The sequence below is a fragment of the Peromyscus leucopus genome, chromosome 8b (genome assembly GCF_004664715.2).
Source record: "Peromyscus leucopus breed LL Stock chromosome 8b, UCI_PerLeu_2.1, whole genome shotgun sequence".
Classification (NCBI taxonomy): domain Eukaryota; kingdom Metazoa; phylum Chordata; class Mammalia; order Rodentia; family Cricetidae; genus Peromyscus; species Peromyscus leucopus.
Genome location: NC_051086.1, coordinates 25,503,751 through 25,522,706, shown reverse-complemented (window position 1 = coordinate 25,522,706; position 18,956 = coordinate 25,503,751). Strand labels below are relative to the sequence as shown.

At 49.0% G+C, this 18,956-nt stretch overlaps 1 protein-coding gene across 4 annotated transcripts in view; it reads left to right on the top strand.

Annotated features, from left to right (window-relative positions):
- The first annotated feature begins 1,672 nt into the window (after nt 1–1,672).
- Nucleotides 1,673–18,956, top strand: part of Tvp23a (trans-golgi network vesicle protein 23 homolog A) — a 45,237-nt gene continuing 27,953 nt past the window's right edge. For all 4 annotated transcript variants that reach the window (XR_005090490.1, XR_005090489.1, XR_005090488.1 and 1 more), the window contains exons 1-2: nt 1,673–1,942; nt 2,189–2,268. Coding sequence is in view for 1 of the 4 variants with exons in the window: in XM_028872886.2 (XP_028728719.1) it covers nt 1,934–1,942; nt 2,189–2,268 (89 nt within the window). In the remaining 3 variants the exon portion in view is untranslated. The remainder of the gene's footprint in view (nt 1,943–2,188; nt 2,269–18,956) is intronic.

The window sequence follows — 18,956 nt, the reverse complement described above, 5'->3', positions numbered from 1 at the left end:
AAGCAGTGGTTGTTCCTGAGGCTCCCCACCCCGAGAGTGTCAGTTAGCCCTAATGGGGCTTCCAAGGGGGTTTTCCCAACTGTCCCCAACTCAACAAACACCAGCAGCTGCTGGTGCTCAGGGCCAGAGGAAAAGCCCCTAAATGCACTACAACGGTCTCTCACCTCCACCTGTGGACACTTTTCCCAGTCCACTCCTGGTGGCTTCTCCATGTCACATCTGTGCCTGGAGCCAGCTGTGGTTGGGGAAGAGCCAAGAGCACTTTCCAGAAAGCCCAGCCTCGGTGATCGTAGATCCTGATGCCTCGAAGGCAATCCCGACCTTGGTCTCACATGGGAGTCATAAGAGACCTGGACTCTCTGCTGCCCAGATAGCAGAGCCAGGCTCCATTCCAGGAGCACCCCCGGCCCTTCCACAGACACCACAGGTGGAGGCCCAAGAGAAGGCACTGGATCTGACCCCTGCGAGCTTTGACAGTTCTGTTGGACTGATTCCAGTGGACTATGGTGGCAGTTGGATGGTAGAGGTTTTAGAAGCTACTAGAACTGACGCTGGGCTTGGGAATACATATGTGACACTGGAGATTGAGGCAAGCGCCTCTTGTATACAAGGCAAACAACCTAGAACTCTTTCAAAAACACCGCTCCCGCGTGCACTCCAATAAACTTTTTGAGACAGGGTCTTGCTAAGTTGCCCAGGCTGGCCTTGAACTTGTTCTGTATTTCAGGCTAGCCTAAAACTTGTGATCTTCCTGCCTCAGCCTTCCTAAGTACTTCGATTTCAGGCCAACTTTACCATGTCAGGCATGGTCTGAAAAATACTTGGAAAGGCTCAGCCCCCGAGGATGGACTCCACCCTCCCTCCAGACAGCATCTCTGTGACCTAAAAAATGGAGCACACAGCTGGCGGCCTCTGGTGCAGCCAGAGGATCAGACATGCGGCGGCTTCTCACTGCACACCAACCAGGGCCACAGGGTAGGAGCTGCTGCGAAGCTGCGGCCCAGTGCCCCCCACGGGGTCACCAGGAGTCCGGCTAACATCTGCTTGGGGGCAGGGAGAAACTCGAACCAGCAAAGGAGAACCAGCAGCCTTGGCTTCCTGGCACGGAGCTCTCTACCCCAGGGCAGTAGAGCAGGGATGTGGGGCTGAGGAAGATGGTGGAGGGGGTGGGGTAGGAACTGGGAAATGGGAGGGGCGGGCCACAGAGGAGGTGGAGTGACTCTGTCCTGGGCCAGGGGAAGGCCAATAAGGCCTTCCCATGTCAATAGCTGCTCTCCTCAGTGTGCCCATTTCTATAACAATACCACAGTCCCGGAGCCAAGCAACATGATCCTGATCACACCTGGTTTGTTTGTTTGCTTTTCTATGCAGTCAGGCAATCTTCTGCCTCAGATTTCCAGGTGTTGGGGTCACAGGTCTGTACTACTATACCTGGCCCAGAAAAATCTGCTTTTCATAGAACTTGAAAAAATTTCCTTCCAACCTGAGTGTGGCTTCTGGATACTGACGTACATTCATTCATTCATCCCTTCTGGAATCTCCACAACATTCTCTCTCTCTCTCTCTCTCTCTCTCTCTCTCTCTCTCTCTCTCTCTCACTCTCTCTCTCTCTCTCTCTCTCTCTCTCTCACACACACACACACATACACACACACACACACACACACACACACACACACACACCTGCCACCATCCCTCACTGTCCTCTCTGCCACAGCTCTCTGCTCTCAGCTTCCCTGGGGATGCTCTCTGGTCCAGCCCCAGCCCGAGACTGCGCACTGCGCAGAGCCCCTCCCCCCACAGACAACCAAAGCAAAGCTGCGGAGCCTCAGCTCCTATCGTCCCACCCGGCTGCTTGCTGGGCATCCTAAACCTTGGGCGGTGAAGGGCGGAGCTGGAGCCTGCGCTGTAGGGTCCAGTGGTACCCAGGAGAATGAAGCAGGTAGGCCTGTGGGGATGCCCGGCCGTGAGGATGATGATGGCAAAGAGCCCGAGAGAGGAAGATAAATGCACTGGCCTTGGAGCCTAAGGCTGAGCGAGGTCCAGTGTAAAGAGGGAGGGGAAAGCCTGGAGTGGTAAGGGAATAACTCTAGGAGAAGCAGAGGTGTGCCCAGAAAGAGAGGGCCCTTAGGAGTGGAGGCCGGGTGTGCGTCGGTGGGGCCTGCATTCTGTACCTGGTGTCCCCCAGGCCCTCGTGGATGATACCGAGGATGTGTCCTTGGACTTCGGCAATGAAGAGGAGCTGGCGTTTAGGAAGGCCAAGATCAGGTATGTTGAGACCAGGCCTTGGGCCAGTGGTCCCAAACTGCAAATTCATTCATTTAAAATACACAGAGCAACTACTGTGTGCAGTCACACAGACCCTGCCCCCTTGGAGCCTACAGTTGGGCAGGGAGACTGCTAACTTATGAGGCAAATATGTTAACAGGGTTAGGAAGAAACCAGCATGGTGAGGCAAGAGACATTTCCAAGAGGTGCTCTCACACTGTAGCACAACCAGGGGGTGTTTCTCTGACTTCTAAGCTGAGAATGAAGGATGAGAAGCAGGCGGCCATAGGGGCCTCTGGAGGAAGAGTTCCCAGCTGAAGGAAGAGCACGTGCTGGGGTCCTGCAGCCTTGTTGGAAGGTCAGGGAAGAGCACCGTGGCTGTGTGGCAGTGTAGGAGGGAGTCGGTGGGCAGCTGGGCAGATGAGGAAGTGCTTACCACTCTAACCAGCCAGACTGATCCTCGGCCGAGTCCCAGACATGCTTGGCACCTGAAGGTGCTGAAGCAGCCAGGAGGCAGCAGGACCAGGGTGGAAAAGTGACTTGGAAGCATGCTGGTCAGTGGCCCGAGAATCCGATCCTCTAGAAACATCCCAGCTCAGCCACAACCCCTTGTCCATTTTGCTCATCTCTTCTTCCAACTGGCATAGTTGGCAACTGGTCCCTGGTACCTTCCTTTATTTTTTCTGGTGCTGGGGATGGAACTGAGGGCCTTGTGCACCCTGGTAAGAGCGCTACCACTCTGCTGAATCCTCAGCCAGTTCTCTTATCGCCCCCTCCCATCAGCTCTTCCTTAGAATGGAACACACTGCATTCTCTCCCTATGGTCTCTGTAACAAATTATCATAAACACGCTGGTCTCGTAACTAACTCAGTTGGTGGAGTTCCTGCCTAGCATGCACAGAGCTGTGGGTTCCTTCCTAAACATAGCATAAGTGAGGCATGGTGGTGCATGCGTGCATGCGTCTACACATGCACACTCGCACATGTGTGTGCATACTCCCTGTACTTCTCACTAACAAAGGTATTTGTGACAACATCTCAAGCCTGCTCAGCAATCTCAGGTAATTTACACTTCAGGATCCTTTACTGTATGAGGTCTGGGGATGTAGCTCAGTTGGTATAGAGTGCTTGCCTAGCATGCAGGAAGCCCTGGGTTCCAGTCCTTACCTAGCACTAAATAAACTGGGCATAGAGGCACACACCCGTAATCCCAGTGCAAGGGACATGGAGGCATCTTGGTCATCCTCAGCTACATGGTGAGTTCAGGACCAGCTTGGGCTGCATGAGCCTTTCTGTTTCTGGTTGTCTCTCTTAGATCCTTTACTAAATGAAGATGTCAAGTCTAAAAAATGTGATATCCATAGGTACTAGAGACAGGTTCCAGATATTGAAGGCACGTTATTTATCCTTCCGTACTGTGGGAATTGGAGTCCTAAGTGGAGGAGTTTATAGATCATGCAGACAATCATGTGTTCAGTACCTGTGGGCCTGACCCTGGGCTGGTACATCAGGTTATGCAGTGTGCAGGACCCAGCCCCTGCCTATGGAGTTGCCCAGGCTAGAGTATAAGGACACCTCTGCCATGTAAGGGTCAGGTCCTGCTTTGCTGGGCGCTGTCCTATGCAGCCCTTGCTTGCTTGCTAGCTCTCAGCTAGTTTTCTCCTCCCGTATGCTGCTCAGCAGCCCCTGCCTAGGGAATGGTGCCACCCACAATGACTGGGTCTTCCGACATTAACAATCAAGACGGTCCCCCACAAACATGCCAGCAGGCCAACCTGATCTGGATAATTCCACGTTGCGACTCTTCTCAAGTGATTCTAGGTTGTATCAAGTTGACAGTAAAACCAGCCAACCCAGATGTATTCACCAGCTATATTGTGGTGGTTACTAGCTACCTGTGGCTGTTGGGCATTGGAACTGTGGCTAGTGATATGGAATTTAATTCTGTTTAATTTCTGATTAATAATGAATCAGATCTAGAGCTCTTTTTCCCTAGAAGTATTTTGTCGGGGGGCAGTGTTGGGGTCAGAACTGCAGGATGAAGACTGCCTTAGCCTCTTTCCTGTTGCTGTGGCAACCCTGACAACTTAAAAAAGGAAGCAGTGTAAGGAAGGAAGGGTTTTGTGTGGCTCACAGTTCAAGAGCCAAGTACAGCATGGTGGGAGTCACCATGGCAGGGGCTGGTGCAGCTGGTCAGAGCGCATCTCTAGTCAGGAACTGGAGTGGAATGCTTGTGCTCAGGTCCGTTTCCCTTTTTATATGATGTAGGATCCAAGCCCGGGGGATGTTGCTGCCAAAGGTGGGCAGGTCTTCCTACTTCCATCAGTTTACTCAAGGTAATCCACACTGGGTGTGCTGAGAGGCCTGTGTCTCAGATAGTTCTAGATCTCCTCAAGTTGGCAATTGAGATTATGCATCACAGACTGATTTAGGAGCGGAAGAAAGCAGAGTCTATGGAAGGTACAGTCTACCTTGACTGTGCGGTAGTTGAGGTGTGGGTGATGGACAGGAAACTGGGGAGATGGATTAGTGGACAAAGCACTTGCTATGCAAGCCTGGGAACCCGAGTCAGATTCCAGCACTCACATAAAACGGTGAATGTGGCTGCGTGTGTCTATAACCCCAGTGCTTCGGCACTGGAGACAAGATTAGGGTTTCCGTCCACTAGCTTAGCCAAAAAAAAGGTGAGGTCCAGGCTCAGCAAGAGGCCATGTCTCAAGGTTAATGCCCTTCTCTGGCAACACACACACACACACACACACACACAGAGCTGTGGGGTGGGGACAGGTAGTCAGGAATGATGTTCATGCTTGTAATCTGGGGCCCAAAGTTAAAGGAACGCTTGTAGAGCAAGTATGTTGAGCTTTGAGTGGTCCTTGATGGATGCTGTGGAACATTTAGTTTCAGTGGGCAGCAGGGACCGGTACCCCGGAGCTGGAGGAATTTCACTCACTGTAGATCTGGAGGCAGCTACTCACCAATCTCGGAGCTGCCGATCCCAGAATCCTCTGATGTGCCAATGCTGATTTATCAGCCTGCCCAGGGATTAGTGGATTCACCAGGGATGTGATGTGTAGGCAATCTGGAGAATGAGCGCACTCAGCAGTGTGGAGAATTAGGTTCTTTATTTTGTTTTGGTTTTAGTGTGGTTTATTGAGACAGGATCTTACTATATAACCCAACTCTAGGATCCTCCTGCCTCCACCCAGGCTGGTCTCGCTATGAGCTTGAACTGGTTCTTCTGCCTTTTCCTCCCAAGTGCTGAGATTACAGGTGTATGTCACCATGTGGTTCTAGAATGTCTTAGTTACAGTTTCTATTGCTGTGATAAAGCACCGTGACCAAAGGCAACTTGGGGAGGAAAGGGTTTATTGGACTTAAAACTCTCAGGTCACAGCCCATCACTGAGGAGTTAGGGCAGAACTCAAGGAAGGAACCTGGAGGCAGAAACTGAAGTAGAGACTGTAGAGGGGAGCTGTTTACTGGCTTTCTCTCCATGGTTTGCTCAGCCTACATTCTTATAACATCCAAGACCACCCGTCCAGGGGTGGTACCATCTCCATTGAGCTGGGCCCTTCCCTACAGATCATCAATCAACAAAATCCTGTACGAACTTGCCTATAGGCCAACCTTATGGAAGCATTTTCTCATTTGAGTGTCCTGCTTGCCAAGTGACTCTAGCTTGTGTCAAGTTGACATAAAACTAACTACATAGAGCTCGAACTCAGTACCTACTCAAGCATTCAAGGGGATGCTTAACTGGGGTGTCCGAGTGGGTTTTTTGGGGGGTGCTCCAGGAACCTTTGAAAACTCTTATCTGAGTTTCACATAGGTCATTCTGAGTTATCAAAGAGGCCAAAGTTCTGAATCACTGGTATAGCATGAAGACCATTGTTGGGGAGTTTCTTGTTTACTTTGCATTTTGCAATAGGGCATAGGGCATTCCTAATCCCGTGTTGATTGCCTGTTGATTGCACGTTGACTTTAAAGTCAGATGCTATCATAGAAGGAAGCTGTAGCCATTGTCCACTTCTTCCCTTATCATTCAGTGGCCTTGGGTCACCATGCCTTGCCTCCACTGACCTGTCTGTAACATGCAGAGGTTTGACCAGCTTGGTCTTGACGCGTGGCTGCTAAGCAGCTACCGGATGCCTGATGTGTGCCCTGTAGTTACTGTCCTACGGGTCGGGGAGGTACAGTGCTGAGGCTGGGTTCCTTAGGCACCATGGAGGGTGTCATTCCACAGCATAGCTGGAGAGGACATACCTGCCATCCTGTGTGTGTGTGTGTGGGCATGCGAGTGTGTGTGTGTATGAGAGGGGGGGTGCATGCACACGCACATGCGAGTGTGTATGTTCCCTGGGTTGTTTTGCATTTTTCTTTTTGGTTAGTTTTTTGAGGCAGGGTCCCCATATGTAGCCCAGGCTGACATTACAGGGCTGTGCTACCACACCCAGTCTGCTTATTTTATTTTACTGTGATTTTTTAAAAAAAGACAACAATGTATCCGAGCTCTGTCTTTCCCTTTGTACAGGGCAGTGGTGCTTGGGTAAGTTCACATCACTGCAAACTGGAACTTTTTAATCCTGCAGAAGTGAAACTCTGCGCCCATTACACCTTTCTGCATTCCCATTGACTACCTGCTAACCACCATTCTGCTTCCTGTCTTCTCAAATCTGAATCACAGCGTTTGCCCTTTATGGCCGCTTCTTTTATTGACTACAATGTTCTCAAGGTTTATCCCTGAATTTTCTCCTCCCTTAAAGCTGAATATTAACCCATGTTGTGAGTCTGCCACGCTCACAGACAGTTGTTGACTTCCACCTCTCGACCCTTGTGGCTAATACTGTCCTGCCAATGGGTTTGCACACCCCACCTTAGAGACCGTACCCCCAGTTCTTTTACGTATAGTGACAGCAGCAGGTCTGTGGGCTGTGTGGAAGTTCTCTTTTTATGTTTTGAGGAACTTGTGAACCGTTTCCCAGAGCAGCCGCACCATTTTACAGTCAATGGACTCTCCACACCCTTGCTAACACAGCGTTTTCTGTAGGGCTTTTTGTTTGTTTGGGGTTGCTGTTCTGAGGCAGGGTGTCATGTAGCCCAGGCTGGCCTCAAGCTCCCTATGTAGTCAAGGAGGACATTGGGTTTCTAGGTTTCCTGCCTAGTGCTAGGACTCCAGAACCAAGCCTCCATATCCAGTGTGTGCAGTGCTGGGAATCCAGGACCATGCCTCCATATCCAGTGTGTGCAGTGCTGGGAATCCAGGACCATGCCTCCATATCCAGTGTGCGCAGTGCTGGGACTGAGCCTAAGGTTTCAGGCTAGGCCAGCACTCTCCCAACTGAGCTACATCCCCAGCCCAAGAGATGTTTTCTTGTTCTGAGACAGGTTCTCATTGTAGACCACACGGGTCTCATATATCACTCATGTGTCATGTCATGTGTATGTTCAATCAAAATGCAGCTGGCATGCCATCAACTCAGACAGTCTGAGGCTCAGTGTGGCTTTGGTCACCATGACCTCATTCCATAATTATTTCACCATCCCAGATGGAAACCCTGTACTCATTAGACAGTCACTTCCCATTTCTCCTTCCCACAAGCTCCCAGCTGCCACCAATATACTTAGTAAATTGCTTATTCTGGATGTTTGTTATAAATGGCATGTGTCAGGATATTCTAGAAATACAGAAATAGTATGTATGTGTATGTATATGTACATGTGTATTTGTGCATATGTAGGAATGTTATGGGTATTTGTGAGTGTATGTGTGTATATGTGTATGCGTGTGTAGGTGTGTTATATGTGTGTGTTCATCTGTGTGTATATATGGAATGAAAAATTGTACATTATAGATATTTGGTTTTATATATATATGTGTGTGTGTGTATATATATATATATATATATATATATATATATATATATATATATTATGGTAGCTTGGTTCACATTATTTTGTGGCCTGAGAAATCCCAGGATCTATTAACAAACTGGAGCTCCCATGAAGTTGGTGAGGGCTCCAGTTCAGTCTTTGAAGAGCTGGGGCCCGTGACATGAGGCCCGGTCTGAATCCCAGGGCTCCACTCTGCACATTTCCGTCTGTGTTGAATGTCTAGGCTGGGTGCTCTGATGTATGAGGGTGGAGGAGAATAGTGTCCCGCTCAGCCTGAGAGTGAACCCCTCTTCCTCTTCCCTGTTGTTCTGTGCTCAGGCCCTGGTAGAGGTCTGAGCCCCACCTGCGGGTGTGTGTGTGTGTGTGTGTGTGTGTGTGTGTGTGTGTGTGTGTGTGCTCCTTTTCATGGTCCTCCATTCAAATTCCAGCTCCTTCTGGAAACATTCTCAGAGACATACCCACAAATAGTGTCTTACCAGCCAGCTAGGCATCCCTTAGCCCAGTGAAATTCACGTATGAAATTATACACTGTGTGGGTCCCCCCCCCATGTGTGTGTGCAGGTATATGTGCACATGTGGAGGCCAGAAATCAACCTTGGCTCTCATTCTTCGGGACCCACCCACCCACCCACTTGGTTTTTTGAGACAGGGTCTCTCACAGGGACCTGGGACCTGTGTCTTAGGCTAGGCTAGCTGGCCAGTGAGCCCGGAGCTGCCTGTCTGTTTCTCATGCACTGCTGTTATGAGCAGAGACTGCCACATGGTTGCATGGTTGCATGGTTGGTATGGTTGCATGGTTGCTGGGGTGAACTCGGGTCGGTAATGCTTGCTCAGCAAGTACTTTCTGACTAAGCCCTCATGGATTCCAGGTTTGTCTCTGTCTGGGTGTTTAGCCACATTTAATTCCTCTTTATGACCAAATACCATTGTGTGAATGTACCACATTTTGTTTATCCATTCATAAGTTGATAGGTATTTGAGCTATTTTTGCTTTTCAGTTCTCATTAATGTTACTATGAGCATTTGTCTATGTTTGGGGGTAGGGCATATGTTTCGGTTCTCTTAGGTACTCACCTAGAAGGGGAACCCCAGAGTGCTGTGGAAGCTCCGCTATACTGCCAGTGGGGAGACTTTTAGCCACCTTGAAGAACGCATGGGGTCCTGGGCTTCTGGTCAGGGAGACCTAGATTTGGACCTCAATTCAGCATCCCCACGCCAAGCACCTGCACCCCAGAGTTTGAGTCTCAGATGCCTTTGGAGGCATGAATGGCTTTTGTGTAACGTTGCCCCCTGAGCTCCATGGAAGGACACAGGGCCATGCCCCTGCATCTCATCAGGAGACACAGCCCCGCTCCCCCTGGAGTACCTTTGCCTTTGCCATTCATCTGGGGTGTGTTTTGCTGCCAGAGGTGGTAGGCTAACTTAAATCAGCAGGCTGTCTTTTTTCCCCACCAACATTTCCTCATGGTTCCATCTTCCTGGGTCCAAGGTCTTCCTGCCCTCTTCCCAGGGCAAGTAGTGGGTTCAACAATTTCGGGGATCCCTGGGACTTTGGGAGACCCAAATCCTTCCAAGACAGGCCTGTGTCAGCCCAGGTCTTTACTCACAGTGATCCTGAACTCAAACAGGGACCACAACACTTTTTAAGATCCTCAGTTTTCTAATCTGTAAGATGGGGTGGTGGCAACTTCATGGTACTGTCCTATGAGGACCACAAGAGGCAGCCATGAGTGGGTGATGTATGTAAAGAGGCATTGGGTTCCGAGGCACCACTCAAGACTGCATAAAGATGTTTATTACTTTATTGATCTTGTGGCTTCCGGGCCTAGCCTCTTTGTACAGGCCTGGGGTGCGCACAGTCCTGGGGTGCGCACAGGCCCTTAGTGGGATGAGATGCTGCACTGAGGGTCTTCCTGAAGCCGGCTGCTGCCTCTCCATGGAAAGCTATGCTCAATCTTTCACATTTCCTTTCTTTTAAATGTTCTGTGTTTTCAGACATTTCTTTTTATTTTTTTAAGGTGTGCATGTGTGCTCAAGCATGCACATGCACATGTACCCAGCATGCTCATGCTTTCAAGGCACTGTCTGCATGAAGTCCCAGCGAATCCAAGTGCCGTGGGTCTCAGGTGTTGTCCCTCGGTGTAACAGTGTTCTCCTTCCCCACACTGATTTGGGGGTTGATCTTTGTCTCAGATGTCAAAACTAGTTTGCTTGCAGGGTTTGATTAGAGCTTCTCAGTAAGGTCAGTCTGGGGAAGCGTGTGTGAATTCTTTTAAAGATTTATTTATTTTATTTTATGTGTATGATTGTTTTACCTGCATGTATGTATGTATGTATGTATGTATGTGCACCATGTTTGTGCCTGGTACCCCTGAAGGTCAGAGGAGGGCATGAGATCCCCTGTAGCTGGAGTTACAGATGGTTGTGAGCAGCCATGTGGATGCTGGGAACCGAACCCAGGTCCTCTGCAAGAGCAACTAGTACTTCAAGGCCTGAGCCAGCTCTCCAGTCCAAAGTGATTTTATTTTTTATGGATCCCAAGTTGGTCTTAACTCCTCATGCAGCCAACAGTAGCCTTGAAATTCTGATCCTCTTGCCCTCCACCTCTTGAGAGCTGGTATTCCAGAAGTGTGCCACCACATCCAGTTTATGTTGTGCTAGGGATCAAACCCAAAGTTTTGTGCATGAGATGCAAGCAATCTGTAGACTGAGAGACATGCCCATCTCATGAATATGAAATTGAGAACTCTGTCCTCTGCTCTTAGACCCACAGCAAGCCACATGTTAGTGGGTTGCAGATATGCAGGCAAGCATCGCATGAATGAAAACTATCCACAGTGGATTGAGCTCCCTATGTTGCATACAGAAACTGTTCTCACAGTGAGACTTGGATGATACTGGCTGCTTTCAGAATGAAGTTATGTGGAATGCCCAAGAACCAGGAACAGGTTATCCAGCACTTTCCACATGCAGACACCACTCTGTGGTCTGTGTATAAAGGTTCATTGCCTTTGCATGGTCAGCCTGTAGTATGGCTACTAATAATATGGTCAGATCAAGATTAGGGAAACTGAGGCAGAGAGGTGAGTGAGTTGCTCAACATCACAGTGGCATTAGGTCAAGGATCTTAACCTGACCAGCTCTGAAGCCCATGTTTTATGTTATATTGTATTTCATTAGTGGGGGTATGGGGATGAATTGACTTGTGGGGGGACACTGGATTAGGAGCATGTGTCTTTGTTCCCTGGGGAAGACTTCTATGTTCTATGTGTCAATATAGATATTATGGAATCGCCTCTGCTAGCTATTCACAGTTTCTCCTTCTGGCCAGTCTTTTTTCTTTTCTTCTTCTCCTCTTCCTCTCCTCCTTCTTCTTTTTTTCTTTTGAACTGGCCTAGAACTCTCATTGTAGCCAATGACAACTTTGAACTCCTGATCCTCTGATTTCTACCTCTCTAGTGGGATCACGAGTATTACCCCACCGTTGCCGTGACCAGATCACTGTGTTTGGTGGGGTGACCCGTGCACAGCTGGTCATTGGCAGCATCTCTGTGCTCTGCCCTCTAGGCACCAGGAGCATCCAAACCATCACTTGGTGGCAACTGAAAACGTCTTCAGATACTGTACATGTCCCCTGTAGACAAAATCACCAGTTTGGGATTTAGATTATTCTCTGTTGGGAGTTGAGTTTGTTCCTCAGTTAGCTGGTCCGGCTTTTTGAGGCCTGGGCTGGTCTCACTTCTCTATTTAGCCAAAATGGCGTTGTCCTCCTGATTCCCTTGGACAGCTCCTGAGGGCTGAGATTATAGACGAGGTCCACTAAGCCCAGCTTCTCCCTAGAGTCTGGGTCTAGATAAGTTAAGACTTGTGCTTAAGGGAACTTGGAGCTGTTTCATTTCTTCTATGTGTGGCATTGTTACACAAGAAGCTGGAGATAGAGGAAAGGGAAGCAAAGGGGTGGGTGACAGCACTTGAGATGGCTTGGTGGCAGTCACTCTTGTAAAACAGTGTAAACACACTCGGTTTTCTACACACACACACACACACACACACACACACACACACGCAGCACACACAGCACACACAAGCACTCATATACACATACAGGCACACACACACACACACACACACACGCAGCACACACAGCACACACAAGCACTCATATACACATACAGGCACACACACACACATACACACACGCAGCACACGCAGCACACACAGCACACACAAGCACTCATATACACATACAGGCACACACACACACACACACACACACACGCAACACACACAGCACACACAAGCTCAAGCACTCATATACACATACAGGCACACACACACACACACACACACACACACACACACACACACACACCATGCTCCAGAATACTAAGGAAACAATAATTTTCATTTTCTTATTAACCCAAAATGTCTGTCTATTCAGTTGATGAGGACCCTCACCAAGACTCCCACGTACCTTTGGAGAACAAGTTATATTGTCCCTAGCTCTCTAAAATAAATTTAGAAAAATATAGAAATAAGGCACATAAATAAAAAAATTTAAACGCTGGCATCACAGAGTACACCTTTCATCCCAGCACTCAAGAGACAGAGGCAGAGGGATCTCTTAAGTTTGAGGCAAACCTGGGCAGCAGAGCAAGTTTGTAAATGTGAAGCCAGCCTCAGCTACAGACTCTATCTACCCCCTCAAACAGCAAACAAACAAACAAACAAACAAACAAAAACCCCAGACACATAAGCCAGTTCCATCAAGAGTGGGTTGTTTAATTTTGAGGAAGGTTCCGGAACACCAAGGAAAATAACCCTCAAAATGGAGGAACTAGTGAGATTTCAGTTCTCTTTGATCAGGCACATCATTGCTTATTTTGAAATTAATTCCTCACATCTCTAACAGCTCCACTTCCCCTTACATGTGTATTTCTTGTTCACATGGACTTGTCTGTGTGAGCTGGGTCAGCAGGAAAGCCATTGAAGGATAACTGCACTGAACTTTGACCACCACGTCTGGAAAGTGTTTGGAGACGAGGGATGGGCATCAGTCAAGGTCCAAGGCACTTCGTTTGGATTGGGAGGAGTAAATGTTGAAAAACTGGTACAAAGCTCATTCATGTGTGCTGGCGACATTGTCTTGGTAAAGATCAATTCCGGAACTTGTGGTTGAAACCCAGATTCCTTGGAGCCCCCTGTCTGATCCTGGCCCATTGGCCAGAAGCTGTGTCCACAGCTTAGGCCCCTACAGTTATTAAAATGTCACTGAGCATTGTCTGCCCTAGGACAGGCCTCTGTGACTAAAGGGGTCAGTGCTCTGAAGTCAGGGCTAGCTGGTGACGCTCTGCACCATTGTCTACTCTGATGGACGGTAGTGCTGCGATTTTCTAACGGCTCTGTTGGCCTGTCCACATTATGGAGAAGTCCCACATATGACTCCCTGTAGAAGGGTTGTGGCACTCCATTTCGTTCAGGGCACTCTGGCCCAGCCTATGCCTGGCAAACAGTAGGCACCCAGTCAATGGGCTATTGTTTGAAGCTCAATTTATTTAGTTATATTTCTGGAATGGTGTTGAAGATAAATTGAAAAATATTTTGTTATAAAATTAATTCTATGTCTCTAGGCAATTTAAACAAGGTCAAATTAGGATCAGTGACTTTTTTGCATTTCTTAAAAACAGATGTGTGTGTAGAGGTGGGTGCATGTGTGTCATGGCAGTTGTGGAGGTTGGAGGACAACTTGGAGGAGTCTCTCTTTCCATCATGTAGGTCCCAGGGGCTGAACTCAGGTCATTAGGCTTGGCAGCAGGTGCCATTACCTGCCAGCAACGTGTTGGCCTATCTGTGGTTACTTTGAATGCCAAATTCACCTACAAACAAAAATACACATAGACCTCAAATACAAAGTGTACTTACTATTTTCAGTATGGTGGGACCTTTAAATGCTCAATGAAACTCCAAATAAAGGCCCTGTAAAATATAGCCACTAGATACGTTAACTTGAAAAATAATGCTTTGAGTTAATATCCATAAAAGAATTTTAAAATATCTTTTAAAAAAGATTTTCTTTCAGAGATGTAAATTTTGAATGTGTAAAAGTGTTTCGGCTGCGTGTGTGTGTGTGTGTGTGTGTGTGTGTGTGTGTGTGTGTATCATGTGTGTGCCCGATACTCATGGAGGTTAGAAGAGGGCATCAGATCCCCTGGGACTGGGGTTACAGACCGTTCCGAGCTGGGAAATGACCCCAGTCCCCTGGAGAGTCCTCTTGTGCACAAGCCTTCTCTCCAGCCCTGTAGAAGCATTTTGAAAGTGTTGTTTTTTTAGAACAGCACGACAAAGCCAGGCATGAAGGTACACTCCTGCGATCCCAGCACGTGGGAGGCAGAGGCAGGTGGATCGGAGGTCCAGGGTCCTTCTCATCTATATAGGGAGTTCAAGGCTAGCCTGGGCTACATGAGACTCTATCTCAGAGTAAATCCATCAGGCAATCCATCAACAAAAGAGAGGCACAAATAGCTGCATATGCCCTTACCGTGCTCACTCATCCCAGAGTACTTCACTGTACGTTAAGAACAGGACATTCTTCCAGAAGCAGAGCACAGGACGAGAACCCCAGGCTTTATTTAAGTACACTTTGTTTCCTCAGGTCCTTTGCAGCTTGTGTGCCCTCGGGGGTCAGTCCTGGCCATGTCTCCTGGCAGAGACACCACTCAGTGCTATCTCTAAAAGTGTGTTCTATTCTTGAGCCCGGTCACCACCACACATGGCCCGTTCTTCCCCGCTGATCCTGTTTACCTGGAATCCCAGTTTTGGTTTTGGTTTTGCAAAACTAAGTCTTGCTGTGTAGCCCAGGCTGGTCTGGAACTCACAATCCCCGTGCCTCAGCCTCCCAGATAGGAATTCTTAATTATCTCTATCACTCGAAGGACCCAGGATTCTTTCAGGAGAGGGAAGTAGATTTCAAATCTTTGCTTTCCCCTCTGGACTGGTGCTTGCCCACCAGACCTTGTGTGTGCTGGATAAACTGTTCTCTATGCCCAGCTCTCGAACTCAGTCAAGAAATGAAAGCAATGAACTTTTGATTTTCCTCTTAGACCTCTGGAGATTTCAGGCCTGCTTCCCGGTGGTGTGTCTAGGAGGACTTCAAAACTTGGGGCAGAAACCAGTCCGACTGGCTCGGGAATAGCCTTCAATGCCAGGAAGGAGGGACACTTTGAAAACCACACGTGGTTGTAGAGCAATTAAAAAAGCCAGCCTGTGGGCCTCCCACACCCGGTAGAGGTGAGGAGTCGATGCTGGCTGATTGGACAGGGTGTCACTCAATTCTCCCATCATGTAACCTCCTGCCCAGAGATGGCCTTTGTCTCTGGTCCCCATACAGGGAGCTGTGCCAATAATTTTGTTTTGGGGAGACAGAGCTGAGGACTGAACATGAGGCGGAAGACTTGTAGCATTCAGAGAAGCGTTCTGATTACAGAAACACTGAAGTGGCTGAAGTGGGCTGGAGAGACGGCTCCAGCAAACAGCGGCAACTCCTGCAGACACCCTGAGTTTGGCTCCCCCGTCTTTTCCTGGTCTGCCGTGAACAGTCTCCATTCACGTGCCCCGGCCATATGCCCTGTCCACCAAGATGGACTGAAACCCTCTAAAACCATGAGCCAGAATGTGCCTCTGTCTTTATGAGTTTATTCTCACGGTGTAGCAGTTTCGCTATTCTCTAGAATATCCCAAATGCCAGCCTCATCATATCCTTGTCTCCACCTCTTCCTGGAATTTGGAGACCATGTGTGATGCATTTACCTGTGCTGTTAGCTCCGGCCTGCAGGTTAAGCCTGATGATCTGGGAACACGGAGGCAGCCGCAATGCTCAGGGCTCTCAGAGTGGGCCACTGTTCCTCCAGCTCAGGCAACTGCCGGCCTATGGCACCGTCTGTCAACAAAGCAAAGGACAGCTCAGAAGACATGGAGGCCTACCCAGCATGGAGTGGATTTGTCACTGCGGGGGGGGGGGGGGGGCGCGAGCCCTCTGCATCAGGTCACCTGAGAACACAATTGCTCTTTCGTTTTGAGTCTAGGCAGTTCACCCCTCTGAGCATCAGGGGCCTTGTCTATGAAAGACTCACTGTTCCCTCTTCACATATTTTCTCTGGGTTCAAGATAAGTGTTGTGGGCTGAATGAAGTCTGTGCTGAAAGCAATGTTGGTAATCCCTCACCCCCAAGTCTGACTGAAGTATCTTGCCAGCTGAGAACCAAGAATTACAGCACAGTTGACAGAATTTACTGTGCAGGTTGTCTACCCAAGACACAGTCTTCCTTCTCTATAATGTTACGAGGGTTGGAGCCGGCTCAGTGGGTGAAGGCTGCTGTGTAAACATGAGGATCTGAGTTCAATCCCCAGCACCACATAAAAGCCAGGCATAGTGGCCCACTTCTATGACCCCATTGCTAGGCAGCGGAAGACAGGTATGGTGAGGCGGTGTAGGGAGCGGGGTGGGTGATAGAGGCAAGAAGATCCCAGCGGGCTCTCTTGATAGCTAGTCTAGGTAAAATAGAACATTTCAGGTTTGGTGAGAGGCCTTGTCTCAGAAATAAGGTGCAGAAATAAGGAAGAACAAGATGTTGGCCTCTGGCCTACACACACACACACACACACACACACACACACACACACACACACAGAGAGAGAGAGAGAGAGAGAGAGAGAGAGAGAGAGAGAGAGAGAGAGAGAGAGAGAGAGATGTTAAAACAGCAATGCCATGTTTTAAAAATACATGTGTGTGAACACATTCCTTTACCAGACGCAAAAGGAGGAGGGAGGACGTTACAAACCCTTTAACAAGTTCTTTCAGAGGCCACCAAAATTGCATACCTAGCTTCTATGCTAAAACCTGAGGGTATGGCTTTCTCTTGGAGCCCACATGTACGATTGAGTACGGACCCTCTTTTCCCAGAGTCTCCTTCTTCCTAAGACCATCCATTCTTCAGTCTGTGTTTAAAATTTCTTCTTAATGAACATCAGCTCTGGTGCTGGGGTGGAGTGCAGTTGTACAGTGCTGGCCCAGCATGCCTGACGCCCTGGGCCCATCCCCAGCATGCCTGATGCTGCCCTGGGCCCATCCCCAGCATGCCTGACGCCCTGGGCCCATCCCCAGCATCCCCAGCATGCCTGATCCTAGCACTTGGGAGATGGAGGCAGGAGGGCCAGAAGTTCAGAGCTTCTCAGGCTGCTGAGGCAGTATTTGTGGAACTGTGTCTCTGGCCCACACCCCTCAGCCACAATCACGACTCTGCTCCTTCCTACCTGGAGAAGCTCTGAGCTCAGCAAAGGGAGATGGCAGAGCAGTCTCTCTGTGCTGCCCAGTACCAATGTGTCGTTATCCCTGGTCACCGCCCACCGGGCCGTTTAGTGTGTCACATTTCCCATGTGATTGTCCCAGCAACTCCATGCAGTCGGTGCTGCTGTGGCCGCACTTACTCGCCCTCCACGACTGCCAGTGTGCAGCTTCCACACTGTGGCTGAACAGTGCCCCCTGGAGATGTGTGTCATGGCAGCTCTGATTCATCCCATTTCACAGATAGGACCCTGGTCCATTCTTCTGTCCAAGGTCACACAAGTCCTCAGTGGAGGAGCTGGGACTTGAACCAGGGCAACCGCCAAGTTCAGAGTCTGAGCTTGTACTGAGGACCCTCTCATGGCTGCCTGCTCTGCTGCCTTCTTTCTGAAGGAGAGTCAGTGACATCAGGGCTCTCCCTCCCTCCTTCCTTTTAGCAGCACTTAGTACATTCACAGTGCCATGCACCCTTCCCACTAATTCCAGAATATTTTCATCACCCCAAGGGAAACCCCACCACAGACACTCTGAGTCCCCTTCTGGTAGCCTCTGGCAACCACTGACACACCCTTGTGTCATCCGCCCATTCTAGAACGCCCATAGAAGTTAAATCATCACATGTGACCCTTTGTGTCTAGCTTCTTCCACTTAACATGGTGTTTTCAAGGCTCATCCACATGGTTGGATAGTTGTCCTTCAGCACCCAAGGTGGCTGGCGTCAGGACTCTTCTCGGGTACCAAAATCTGAGGATGGTCACATCCCCATATAAAATAGACATAGTTTGACATGCAGCTTATGAACATCTTCCCATATACCGTCAACCACATCTAGAGGGCTTGCAACATCTGAGTCACCTACACAGGTGTTTGACCATATTGCTTAGAAGATGATGATTTTAAAGTCATGTTCAATAGAGTAGCAGAGGTTTTTTTTCCCCCCTCAAATATTTTGGCATGTAAGTTTGGGGCGGGACTGGGGATGTGTATTCATGTGGACAATCATCCTCCAACTTATTTTTTGAGGTGGGTTCTTTCAGTGAACCTGGAGCTGATTGTGTTAGGCTGGCTGGCTAGCAAACCCCTGAGGAATGCCCCTGTCTCCACCTCAGTAGCCCTGGGATTCTAGGTGCAAACCACCATGCCCAGCTTTTTATTTGGACCCTGAGGGTCTGAACTTGGGCCCTCATGCTTGAATGTGCTTGGTTTGCAGTCGAGGTGGACACAGACACTTACGCAAAGGTACTTCATTATTTTTCTTCACGTTTTAATTGGGATAAATTGACCATTTTAACCATTTTCTCTTTTTTACGGTTTTTAAAATTATATTTATTGAGCTAGTGAGGTGGCTTAGTGGGTTATGGCCTCTGCTGCCCGGCCTGACCACCAGAGACCCTGGGGCCCCTCATAGCGGAAGGCAAGGGCTCCCGAGAGTTGCCTTCCACTGGCCTCTGCTC